Raw genomic sequence first — 13652 nt, forward strand, 5'->3', positions numbered from 1 at the left:
AAAATTCAAATATTAAAATATTTAAAATAGGCAATTAGCATGACGTTAACATAGGAAAAATTATTATTCAAATTGAATTTTAAAAATTAATTATTTTTCGATGTAAAATTTTTATTTTAAAATTTATACTTATGTACACACATCTAATTATAAACTAAAACAAAAATTGCTTGAACGTTGTTGATTCTTACAGAGCAAAATAATTTATTTTCTCAGAGATATCGTTTCCTTATTTAAAGATCTAATCACACAATATTTTAATATTTTGTGTATTTAAATCTTTCTAGTACGAATTCAGTCATAGAATTTACAATTTTTTAAACAAAAAATTAAAATTGCTTTAAACCATATTAATTACAAAACTCTAGTATCCTTTGATTTTTTTGAAAATTTGAGGTATATAATTTGTTGTAAATACAAATTGTAATAATATTAAATCAAAGTGTATGGAAATAGAAACACAAAGGATTTGCGTTGGAAGCCAATTGCAAAATTAATAATTTATGAAATACAGATGTCGCGGTATGAATTGAGATTAATATTATACATTTACACCGGTACTAAAGATCTGGATTCGAAAATTTTCTAATTTAAATAAAAATTCTCTCAAATTCTCAAATTCAAAATATTATTTCTATGCTACTTAACATTATACGTGTATGACATTTCCTACTTGTATTTGCATTAAAATTTACAATTGAAATATTAATTGAAAATCGGTTTCGATTCCAAAGCACAACGGTACAAGTATCATATCTTAAATATTGTTTATATATGTACATATGAATTATTAAATATTCGCATGAACATACCTACACATATAATGTATACACAAAAATTAATGGCATGTGTGGTAGCAAATATTTGACATTATAGTGATACATTTTGCATAATTTATGCTTCCTGACTAAGTTTTGAATAAAATATGCTTGCGTATAAATACCAGTAAAAATTTTAGTTCATCATAAAAATATAATAATTTCAAAATTATTTTCAACTAACTTATAGCAATCATCTTACAGAATTAACTTTGAAAAATTTTTGTATTTTCAAAGCATCTTACAGTACGTCTGCTGAATACGATTCTCATAATTGATATTTTTTTACTTTTATGAACATTGAATATTAAGTACATAATAATTTTTTTTTTTAATTTTAATTGAAATTTTATAGATTACGAACAAATATTCAAACATTTCAGAATTATTATTATTAATTCGATTACAAAATCTTAAATTTATATTTACTTTATTAAAAAAAAGAAGAAAAATAAAATAAAGCCTAAACCTACCTTATTCATTTAACTCAAGTATTTAAGTAAACAAAATTCATTGAGTATTCCATCACATTAAAATTTTAGATTAGAGCGACCATTTATGGTGTGTTGCAAAGCAGATGTCGGCATATAAATAAATTGAGTTGTCTCGTACTTAACAAAATTTAAAGAGTAAATGAAATTATTCTTATTTTATTTGAAATATCGTTTAATAAGAGCCGTTACTTTCTAGTACATTTCTTTTTGTACTAGGTAGAATTCTTCATGATTTAATTTGAATAAATTAAAAAAAATTGCTTTAAAATATCATTAAGGCGAATTATTTTAGAAGAAAATTTTCCGATTAAGTATTACGACAAACGTTATACTGTAATATTATTAAATTGTATCAATTTATTCTAAATGTAATGACTATAATGAGTAATTAAAAAGTGCGGTGGATTTATAATAGGACTGAAAATATGAAATTATTTTTATGGTCACTTAAAATTTAAGTCCTTCATTTTTAGTTTAATATCTAATATTAAATGTGGCGATAGTGTAGATCATTTCCTAGGTCAGTGTAAGTAAGTGTGAATTATAGACTCATCATTATGTTTAAGTTGTACATTTTTACATACATATGCATATAAGTATACATACATTCTCTTTTGTTTACTTTCTTATTATTTTGGAAAATTTACATACTTAGATCTTATGTGCGTACCAATCCTACAATGTAAAGTAAAATAAATTTAGTCTTAAACTAATAAATACAATAAAAAATACAATAATAAGCAAAACAAGTGAGATTTAGTAGGTCTTTCTATTACCGATACAGACTTTTTTTTCTATTTGTTGCTGGTAGATATACAAATAAAATGTGATTGAAAACTCGGTTATGTCATATTTTCGTAAACATTTAATAATAATATTTTATTTTTTTTGCTAGTTATACTTTTGTACATAAGGGAGTTAAATCAAAATAAGAATTAACATTGTTTGCATATGGATCACAGAATTTTCATATAAATTCAAGTGGGTGTTCATATCATAAATCAGTTACGATCGATCCTTCATTTAATTCAATACCAAAATACTTAATCGATTTTTTTTTTGCTTGAACTCCGGTATAAAAAAGTGCTACCAATAAAGATAATAAGTGGATCAAATTAGTAATTAATTTTAAAAAAATTCATTGAAAATGAGAATTTTAATTTGTTTTATGGCATTAATTGCCTTTTCATCTGCCACATTCTTAAAGAAAGGTCTACTTTTGGCTGGTTTGGGAGGAGGATTAGGTGGTATTGGTGGTGGACTAGGGGGTGGATTAGGCGGTTTAGGTGGACTTAAAGGTGGTTTAGGAGGAGGATACGGTGGAGGTTACGGTGGTGGATATGGTGGAGGTTACGGTAGTGGATATGGTGGAGGTTACGGTAATGGTGGAGGATGGCAACAGGGATATGTCGGTAATGGGGGATGGCGACAAGGTGGTGTATATCAAGGTCAATCTTATTCACAAGGGTATGGCAGTGGATATGGAAGTGGATATGGTTATGGTGGCGGAGAAACAATTAAAGTAATCGTTGTTCCAGCACCTGCACCCCAACCATCATATGTACAAAGTGCACCAATACAACAACCGACTTACATTCAAAGTGCACCAGCACCACAACCGACTTATATACAACCAGCACCTCAACCAACTTATGTACAACCAGCACCAGTACAAAGAGTTATACAACCAGCACCAATTCCTGTACCAATACAACCTCAACAAATTCCCATTCCTGTTCAACAACATATTGAAGTAAGTAGACCTACAATAAGCACTTTACCAGCCGTAACAACATCAATTCAATCAACACCATCAATTGAACAAATACCAGTTTATAATCCAACCCCAGCTATAAGAACAGAAACTGTTTATGAAAATGAACCTAGTGTTGGATCTGTTATAGGTGCTACTCCATCAGTTAGCACTAGCTGGGCACCAAGTTATAGTACTGGAGTACAAGACTGTAATACAGGTAGTAATATTGGATACACAACAGTAGGTGGTGGTTATACAACAGGTACAAGATATGCTACTGGTGGTTATGCAACTGGCGGAGGATATACCGGAGGATACACAAGTGGGAGTTGGGCTCCATCTCAGCAATATGGTACACCGATAGTAACAGGTAGTAGCGGTTGGACAAACCGTCAACAAATTTATTATCAAACTCCAGCTGTTGCTAATAATGGAGCTGTAGTTTCAACATCAGGTTGGAGAGCACCTGCAACAACATACGGTGCACCAGGCGCTGGATATGCTGGAGGCTATGGTTACAGCAGTGGTAATCCATTAGGACAATTATTAGCATGGAAAAAAAGTTTATTTTAAGTAAAAATTTTATCACTGCCCTCTAGTCTTTTAGAAATTGTTGAAAATTTCACGTTTTTTTTTTTTTAAATAAGAACATTGTACCAAATAGTATATATAAAAAAATTGTTTGTATTAACTTAGAACATATTGTCTAACATACGTACAAACACATTATAAGAATGTGCAAAAAAATTTTGATTTTCTATGTGTAAGCTAAATAAATACGAATAGAAATAAAGAAGGTGTGAATTTCTTTTAAATATATGATTTACTATTTACTTTCACGTTAAATTTTACATAATATTTTTTCTTTTGAGCATATCACGTGCGTGTTTCTTGAACAAACATTAACATTTTTTTTTAAATTTTATGTTATTGAGTTTTGTTACCAAGCTTATATTTCATAACGGTATTACATATAAGCTGTTAGCAGTCATATGAGGAATAATTATAAAAATTGTTGCTAAAAACTATAGGCCAGCACAATTAGAATGAAGGTTACGTTATATAAATCTTATTTGTATATTGAATTACAAGGATTGACGAAAACCTTCACAAAACATAAATTATATTTGAATCAAGGCTAAATTTCCACATACATACATACTTAATGTTTGTAAATGTATCTAAATCTATACCTTTATGAAGTTCATTTTCCAAAAACCCCCTCGTTTTAATAGAAATGTATATCCTAAGGACCCTTCTTTCTATTAAGATTGTATATGTTTTTCAGGCCTGCTACCAACTACTTATTAATGTTAGAAAATATAAAAAGCAAATGAAATAACACAAAAAATATATCCTCAATTACATGTATTTAACCCGAACGTGCAAACCTTGGACCACTACATCGTCCCCTAAAGCAATCTCAGTATAGTTGGACACTTAACTATGATATGCATTTTTCTATGATTTTTTTTCTGTTTTAAAATACTTAATTGAAATTTTCGGACTATATTTACCGGCATAAAATATAATTAAAATTTTATATGAATTTTGTACAATGCCAGAAATAATTTATAGGTGTACCTTTTTTTATTGTGTTTATTAGATTTAATTCTATTTAAGTTATTTAGAAAATTATTAAACAATAAATAATATTTATATGTTACTAAAAAGATTCGGGTATACGCGCAACAATAATTGTATAAAATTTATATTAAATACATTCAATACAAAAAACGAGTTCCCAAATTTTATTACAAAAATTTGAATCATATTTTTTTACAAACCGGTTACTACATACCTCCCCAATACAATTCTTATTATGTTAGTAGATACTTATAAATGCTAGTAATAAACAAATCATCTTCTTAATAACGATTATAGTATCATTATGAAATATCTATGTAGGTATATGTATAATGAATGCTGTATTAAAATGAAGAGTTACTGTCCTGAAAAGCAATAATTGTTTAACTTCAAAATTATTATTTTTAAAAAATTGAATCTTAAATTACATTTTTAAAATAGTATTCATGAGTGAGCAAATGTCAGTGTTATAAGCAAATGTTATTTAACTTTAAAATTTCAAAAATTTTTTTAAACAAAAATTCGTGATTTTTCCAGAATAAAACAATAATAACCGAATCAAATAGTTTTTAGTGTGTTAAAAATGTAATGAATTTTAATTGTTAAGCACAATAGAATTTTCAAAGGAATATTTAAAATGTAACTTTTTAAGTTCTAAAAAGTAGAAGTTTATATCTGTAAAAATATGTCGAGGCTAGCGCTACTCAATAACATGTATTCGTATGTGCAACAATAACTGGTTATAATTGTTTGGTTCTGATCTTTGGTCGACATAAGCGTTTATTTGTTTCGGGGTCACTTTTTTTTTTTTTGACTATAAATTTTTTACAGACATTCTGACTAAATCTGCAAATTTTACTTAGGATATAAAAAATTAACATTTTCTAATCAAAATATCAAAGTATGATTATTATCACGATTTAGGAAACATTTTCAAGAACAATAGAAAAATTGGATAGTAACCATAATTTATTTTTTGTTATTTGCGGAACAGAATACAAAAACAAAAAAAAAACTAACATTTGTTATTTCTTCTAAAATTTTTTACAAGAATTCTATTAAGAGTTTGCTATTTTACTATCAAACAAAAATGATTACCATCAAAATGAATAAGATAACATTAGAATAAAAAACTAGATTGTAAATTCAAATAAAATTTAAATTGAAAAATTCTGATGTCTATAAATTCATTGATTCGATATAAAATTTTTTTAGTTCGACTAGATCTATTTAAGAAACAACTTTGTATTATTACGCGTTCATCAGAATATTTGCCTAATTTAAAATTTTATTTTGTGCTCTTTAGAACAAAAAAATATCGCAAAAAATGAAATTTTTCATTTGTTTATTAGCTTTAACGGTAGTAGTTAACACAGAAGCTGGATTCTCTGCCGGTCATCCAGGAGGATACGCGCGCGGTGCAAGCTATGGTCATGTTGGTGGGCACGGTATTTCGCATGCTCATCATACTAATTTACATGCTGGCGGTGGTTTCGGTGGTGTACATGGAGGTGGATTTGCGGGAGGCCATCATGGCGGTCCACAAGTTATTAAAGTAATTGTTATTAAAGAACAGCCAATAGGTGGATATGCTGGTGGACATCATGGTGGATTTGCAGGTGGCCATGGTGTTGGGGTTGCAAGTGGCCATGGTGGTGGATTTGTAGGCGGACATGCAGGTGGTTATGGTGGTGGATTTGCAGGCGGACATGCAGGTGGACACGCTGTTGGCCATGAATCTGCTGTAGTCAGTCATGGAGCAGGTGTAGCAGGTCACAGTGCAGGAGGATTTGGTGGTTTAGGTGGACTAGGAGGTGGAGCAGGTGGTATCGTTAATGGTATTTTAGGAAAAGTTGTTCAACTTAAACAGAGCATATTGGGAGGAATACAAGGAAAATAGTTCATTTTTAAATTAGATCTAGTCAAATAAAAAAAAATATAATTTAAATATTTGATTTTTATTTTCATGAGCTCTTGACTTCGCTATACGATTTTGGTTAGGTATGTACTTATGTACATATTATGTATTTATGTTTAAGATACATAGGTATCACAGAACAAAAAGTTTGTTCTAAAATTTTATTAGTTTTAATTTATTTTGATCGACGACTTAATTTCAGTACATAATTATTAGAACAAGTTATACTAGTTTTATCGCAAATAAAATTTTAAATGCTTAGCAACTGAGAAAATTTCGCTTGCATATACAGTTGCTTTAAAAAATATTTAAATACTTAACATACTGTAATGCAATTACTTCTGATGAATAAATTCGTAGAGTTAAATTTTTAGTAATTTGGTATTGAATTTAAAATTTTTAGCTATGACTATGTCATAGACAGTCGTTTTGTTAGAGGTTTTTCAAAATCAAGCAAAAAATAAACAATTAAAATACTAAAATAGTACGAAAAGTAATTTTCAAATTTTCTCACAAAAAAGTTTTTATAAAACTTCGAAACCTACAGTTCTCTAATTCTCTTTACAAGATGAAAACTTAATCTACAAATTATTAGGTCTGTCTGGGATAAAACTTGAAAAAACTTTAAAAAGAGAAACAATGACGAAATTTCTCGCAAAAAGAAAAAAAATTTTCATTTAAAAAAAATAAATCAGGTGAAAAACTTGAAAAAACGATCTATGTACACTTCTACAAATACTTGAATAGATGTACAAAAAAAACGATCAAAAACGCTTTCAATTATTATCAAACGCAAATCAAACGTAAACATAAATGACAAAATTATCAAATCTCCAAATCAAAAATTTCTTTCATGCCCAGTCATACATTTTTACGATAACGAAAATGTCAGATCATATATAATATTACTTAATGCGATACTAGTGGTATATTATGTAAAGCTCAATTGTAAAATAAAAATGATTACTTACAATACAAACACTTCAAATTATGTTTACCCATTATTATAATTGTTCATATTTACATATGTATGTATAAACATAACACCCATTTATGTTAAAGTTTAAAAATTCACTTGTTTCACTAGGCCCTGAAAATTAAATTTTGCGTGGAAGTTAACAAAGTAGTTGAAAAGGTTCATAACTATTAACACAGGTATGTGTTTCACATGTAACTAATGGGAAATTTGATAAAAATAACAGAAACATGTATGTATTCCAAAAATTGCTTTAATTAACGACCCATTAATGTCGTTCTATTAAACACATTACCCACAAAATTTATCAAAAACTTTATTTTCAAAACTGATTATTTTAATATTTTAAGCAAATACAAAAATTATGCTGTTTTGCCTATACCCCAAACTTTCCACTATAAATTTAGCAAGATTGATCTTTGGAACTATACTTTGGTGATTTGTTTTCAGTAATTTCAACTTCTGTATAGGATTCATGAGATATATGGGGAGGTAATATGGCCACAAAGTCTAAACCAGAGTTTTTAGTAATTTCAAGCACTCCTTTTGTACTCCCAAAAAAGAAACGAAGACATTATTACTGAAATTTTTTTTAGGTTTAATGTTTTCATTGATTCAAAAACAATTTGAGTTCCGGTTGACATTTCCGTAGTTGGCTCCAAATTATTTCGGGTTCCTAAAATAACGCACTAATTCAACACCATTAAGCAAATTTTTAACGTTATCCAATTTTGTAGCATCCCCTTCCACAAGTTCTATCTCTTGTTTTGTTTTAAATGCCTCTGACACGGTGCTTAAGTTCCTGTACATTAAACGAACTTTAAATCCTAATATAAAATATGAAGCGCTTATAATTATTTCTATAGGAGTTAACTTAAAATTTTATAGTGAGTTAGTTTCAACCTTTTTTAACAGCATAGTCACAACACTGCAATTTTATTCATTTTTCGTTATTCCAGATTATTGAATTTAAGTTAGACAAAACTTCTAAATTACAAAAAAACAGGCTTTCTTCTTCGCTTATGTATTTTTAAATTCTGACTGATTGAATTTAGTATTAAATAAGTCATAATCAAACAATTATGATTATCATCAAACGTTCTTGTTATATCGTATTTTTATTTTGAACTTTCTTCGATTTATGTTTGAATGCAGTTTATGTCGTTCAATTTTCAAACAGATTGAATACGTAACTACTTTTATAAAAATAGTTGAAGTATTTGTAGAAGTGTATATAGATCTTTCGAAACAGTTAATTCGGCTTAAATGTATAAAATTATCCTTACTAAACAACTAAACTACGTACATATGCAAATATTATGTTTTGGTAGTGAAATTGGAATTTCTGTAAAGGAAGGCATTTAAACGAAAAATTATTACTATTTATTTGAATTTATAGGTTTTGTCTACTCTTACATAGAAATTATACAAAAACTCGAAAGTTTCTGATACTTTCTCAGACACAAAAAATAAAAATTGTGCCGTTCTATTGAATTAAATTAAGGAAAATCATTTTACTCTTTTACAGTTTGAGAATATCTCTTACGTTTGTATAACTTGTCAAATAATATGACACAAATGCAATTTTACGAATGAGGTGACAAAGTTTCGTAAAAATTAGGATACTTTTATGTAAAAAATTGTAAATAAATAATTTTAAATTTAATAACAGAGTAATGAGTATTGTTTGAATTGATTAATAAGAAGCAAATAAAAACGCCACTATGGATTATGTTTATAATGATATGAATTTGTAAGTAATTTAGAGAAAACCTGTTTTTACAGAAGAATTTCGATTAATGTGCAACTGCATTGATTAGAGATAATTAAAAATAATAAATGAACGTGTAGTGCATATACGTACATGTAACTTTTTCTTTTCTCTTTTAAGATATATTACAAATGAAAAATTTTATATTCAACCAAATGGAAAGTCTGAAGCTCTAGTTATTGACAGACAAACACCTGAAGTCAAAGTTCAGAGTAAGAAAAACAATTTTCAGGATAATTGACGTCATCATTTTTAATTTAATTGTACTTTATTTTTTTTAGAAGAATGTGATCTTAAGCCCCTTTTAGCTGCAAAAAGGGTATGTGGAGTTTTAGGAACTATAAAATTAATAAGCGGGCGTTATTTGATTGTGGCTACCCACAGAATATTTGTTGGATTAATTAATGGTCAAGTAATATGGCGTTTGGCCGGTTACGACATTATCCCATACATTCCCACTACTATGCATCTTACGCAACAACAAAAATTACAGAACGAAAAATACTTTGAAATGTTGAAAAAAGTTTTGGATACTCCATTTCTGTATTTTTCTTATTCCTATGATCTAACGCATACGTTACAGAGATTGCATTCTATTCCTCCTGATTTGTTTATGGTAAAATTATTTTTTTTAAACAAGGCTTCCATATTTTTTTTATATAAAAATACATTGCAGAGTGGATTATTAGATTCGGCTGATCATAGGTTTGTTTGGAATAACTATCTCTTGAGAAATTTCAATTGTTCTGAAATGAAAGCTTTTGCCTTACCAATAGTGTTAGGATGTAATTTCTTTTTTGATGTTGTAATTATTTATACTTTATTATATTATTATTATAGTTATATCAATTAATCAAGCAAATGTCAATGGATATCCTTTTCAATGGATTATAATTTCGCGGAGATCAAATGAAAGAGCAGGCACTAGACTTTTTTGCCGTGGTTGCAACGATGAGGGACAATGCGCAAATTATGTTGAAACTGAACAAATAATTGAATTTGCTGGACAGAAAATATCATTTGTTCAAACAAGAGGTAGTATACCTCTCTTTTGGAGGCAAACTCCCAATTTGAAATTAAAACCACCACCAGAAATTATTGCTGGCAAAGATCATTTAAGCGCATTCACCAAACATTTCGATGCACAAATAATGCTTTACGGGAGACAAGTATTAGTTAACTTAGTAAGGAAAAAGTTGATGCAACAACTTTCTCACAGAACAATAATTCAAAAAGCTTTCATTTAATTCTAGATTGATCAGAAAGGCCGTGAAGCCGCACTTGAAAAAGCATACAAAAATTTAGTAGAACTACTGGGAAGTGATTCGATTCGATATGAAGCGTTTGATTTTCATGCAGAATGCAAAAAAATGAGATGGGATAGACTTAACATTCTGATTGATCGCCTGGCACATGAACAGAACGAGTTTGGTTACTTTCATTTAGGCTCAGATGGTCAACTTTATTCGTCCCAAGATGGAGTATTTCGAGTTAACTGTATTGATTGTTTGGACAGAACAAATGTTGTTCAAAGTATGCTTGCTCGACGGTCGTTAAACATCGTGTTGAAGAAATTAGGGGTCCTCCAATACGAACAGAATTTTGAAAATGTGTCACCAGCATTTGAAGTTCTTTTTAAAGCAGTACGTTTACAATTTTCAATATAAAACTCTATATATTATTATTAGTTTTGTATGTATATTACTTTTAGAACTTAGTGTATTTGTACAATGACCAATAATATAATAGAATCTGCTAGTAAAGAATTTAAATTTTAGGTATGGGCTGATAATGCTGATTTGATTTCAGTTCAATATTCTGGGACAGGTGCATTGAAAACAGATTTTACAAGAACTGGAAAAAGAACTAAAGCTGGTCTTATTAAAGATGGAACAAATTCTTTAACGCGTTACGTTTTAAATAACTTTTATGACGGCTTTAGACAAGTAAGTGTTAGAAATAATTTGATACTTATATAAAACTTATTTATTTAAATGCTATTTAATAAGCTTTATTTATAACTTTTTTAGGATGCTTTGGATCTGTTCTTAGGAAATTATATGATTAGAGATAATGAGGGAACGCTTATTCCATCACCTTTAATTGCTCCAAAAGGATGGCGTTATGGAACTGTAATATTGCACGTGACTTATAATCAGATATATATAACTTCTTCTTTTTTTAGTTCCCATCTGTACTTATGTTTGCTTTAGCAATGTTCTTTGCATCTGCAATATTCCCGAAAGAATATAAAACAGAAAATTTATTATTCTTAATGTTTTGGGGTGCAATGATTGGTGTATCTACAACTGGAATTATGAAATATGGCACAGAATTCGTTAATTGGCCGAAACTACAACCTTTATCTTCCAAAATGGATGCCTGACACAGAATGTATAATTAAAATTCAATTTATTATTTTGATGTAATAGCGCTTTTTGATTCTTACAATAATTAAATTTTGCTTGGTCGAATCAGATTATATTTGATAAAAAAACTGTAATCTTTAAAAATTTTATTTAAAATTAAAATTTTTTAATGATTTGAATTAAGTGATGGTATAGGAATATTTAAATACATAATAAATTATAATATAATATGTAGTATAAAATAACTTAACTATTAAAATATTATGCCTTACGTTTATTAATCAGTAGACATCTTTATAAAAATTTTAACATACTGAACTTATTACAAATTCCTTCTTGCAGTACTCAGCTTAGCCACAATAGTAAAACAATGTTCCAATTAAAAATAAAAAAATTATCGTAAAATATTTAATAAATTACAAATACATAATATTAAATCATAAAAAAATGTTAATAAATTTTAAAAAAATTCATTTTTGTTTTTTAAATAAAGAAAAGTTAAGTTGTGTTTTTACACGCAAAAAATATATAAAAATGCAAAACATTTTTTAATAAAAAGTTACGTTAAAATGAATAATTTGTTTCATTTGAAACCTTAAAATTAATTAAAATAGAAAGAGTTTGTTTTGTTCAAATTTCTCTATTGGAAAAAATATCGTATATGTATAAATATGGCGTATAGCGTATTTATATCGTAAGCATAACGTAAATGACACAGATGGGATAAATTTTGATAAATGTGAAAATAGCTCTGGTAGGTCTAATTGTTCAGTGCAATTAAGTGTCATTATAGAAAAAACTGTCAACAAATTATTATCATAACTGTCAAATTCGTTCTCCTTATCACTAATGTCTAATTATATTTACAAAAACTTCTTGTTAAAAAGGAAGATTGAAAATTCATCTGTAACCCATGAAAAACTGAAATTAAACTGCCGTGATTACGAAGTGATAACAATTATATTTTTATGCAAATAATTAATTTAAAATTATAAAAACATGGATAATAACCAAAAATTGGAAATTATAAAAAAGCATATTGGAATTTACCCTGACTTTCCCAAAAAGGGAATAATTTTCAGAGATATTTTTACTGCAATTACAAATGGTGAAGTTTGTAGTTACCTTAAAGATTTAATTTTAGATCATATAAAGAATGTGTGCCCTGATATTGATGTTGTTGTTGGATTGGACGCTAGAGGTTTTTTGTTCAGTTTCATGATTGCTGCTGAATTGAAAATTTCTTGTGTACCAGTGCGTAAAAAAGGAAAATTACCGGGTGAATGTGAAAGATTTGAATATATTTTGGAATATGGTTCAGATGTATTTGAAATACAAAAAACGGCTATAAAACCGGGTCAGAAAGTCTTAATAATTGATGATTTATTGGCCACAGGGGGTTCCATCAATGCTGCTATAGAATTAGTGAAAAAATGTGGAGGTACAGTTAAAAGCATTTTCGTCATACTAGAACTAACTTCATTGAATGGTCGTGAAAAATTACAAGGTTGTGATTTTCATTCCTTAATCAAGTACAATGATTAAAGTAAAACAAGTTTCTTCCAATTAATTAATGTACAAAATTTTTTATATGCATCATACACACAAACTGGTATTATGTAACTAATAAAATGAAAATACTAATATATTTTAAAAAAACTTAATCTTATTAATTAACTCTTTGGAGTTACATATAATGTTTTTAGTCTTTGGAGGTATGCCCCTACTACTTTACCTAGAAATACCTAGTGGATTTATTTAACTATCTATACATACTTTCGAAAAATTTTTAAATGATCTAAGGTAGATTTCTACTTGCTAGGCCGCCACAAAAAGTTGAAAACATGTTTCAACTCATAAAAAAACTTATTAAATTTGCAAGCTTCTCCTGTGTCTTCGGTTCTTATAATATAGAATACAGAATAATTCGTTTCTTACAATACAGAATATTTGTATAATACAT

General features: G+C 28.1%; 4 protein-coding genes across 4 annotated transcripts; all 4 read left to right on the forward strand.

The window, feature by feature from the left end:
- Positions 1–2330: 2330 nt before the first annotated feature.
- Positions 2331–3705, forward strand: LOC129613239 (WAS/WASL-interacting protein family member 1-like). Its single transcript, XM_055527223.1, has one exon. The coding sequence runs from the start codon at positions 2460–2462 to the stop codon at positions 3639–3641; it is 1182 nt and encodes a 393-aa protein (XP_055383198.1). The 5' UTR covers positions 2331–2459; the 3' UTR covers positions 3642–3705.
- A 2277-nt stretch (positions 3706–5982) lies between these two features.
- Positions 5983–6555, forward strand: LOC129613297 (uncharacterized). Its single transcript, XM_055527297.1, has one exon. It carries the CDS (start codon positions 5983–5985, stop codon positions 6553–6555), a length of 573 nt encoding a protein of 190 aa, XP_055383272.1.
- A 2580-nt stretch (positions 6556–9135) lies between these two features.
- Positions 9136–12217, forward strand: LOC129613180 (phosphatidylinositol-3-phosphatase SAC1). The gene is made up of 9 exons (XM_055527145.1): positions 9136–9302; positions 9441–9532; positions 9602–9936; positions 9997–10105; positions 10161–10504; positions 10574–10963; positions 11099–11266; positions 11351–11452; positions 11506–12217. Exons 1-9 carry the CDS (start codon positions 9274–9276, stop codon positions 11704–11706), a joined length of 1770 nt encoding a protein of 589 aa, XP_055383120.1. The 5' UTR covers positions 9136–9273; the 3' UTR covers positions 11707–12217.
- A 307-nt stretch (positions 12218–12524) lies between these two features.
- Positions 12525–13361, forward strand: LOC129613236 (adenine phosphoribosyltransferase). The gene has a single exon (XM_055527219.1). The coding sequence runs from the start codon at positions 12689–12691 to the stop codon at positions 13232–13234; it is 546 nt and encodes a 181-aa protein (XP_055383194.1). The 5' UTR covers positions 12525–12688; the 3' UTR covers positions 13235–13361.
- Positions 13362–13652: the final 291 nt, after the last annotated feature.

This window comes from Condylostylus longicornis, unplaced genomic scaffold (genome assembly GCF_029603195.1).
Source record: "Condylostylus longicornis isolate FDR11 unplaced genomic scaffold, ASM2960319v2 ptg000081l, whole genome shotgun sequence".
Lineage (NCBI taxonomy): Eukaryota > Metazoa > Arthropoda > Insecta > Diptera > Dolichopodidae > Condylostylus > Condylostylus longicornis.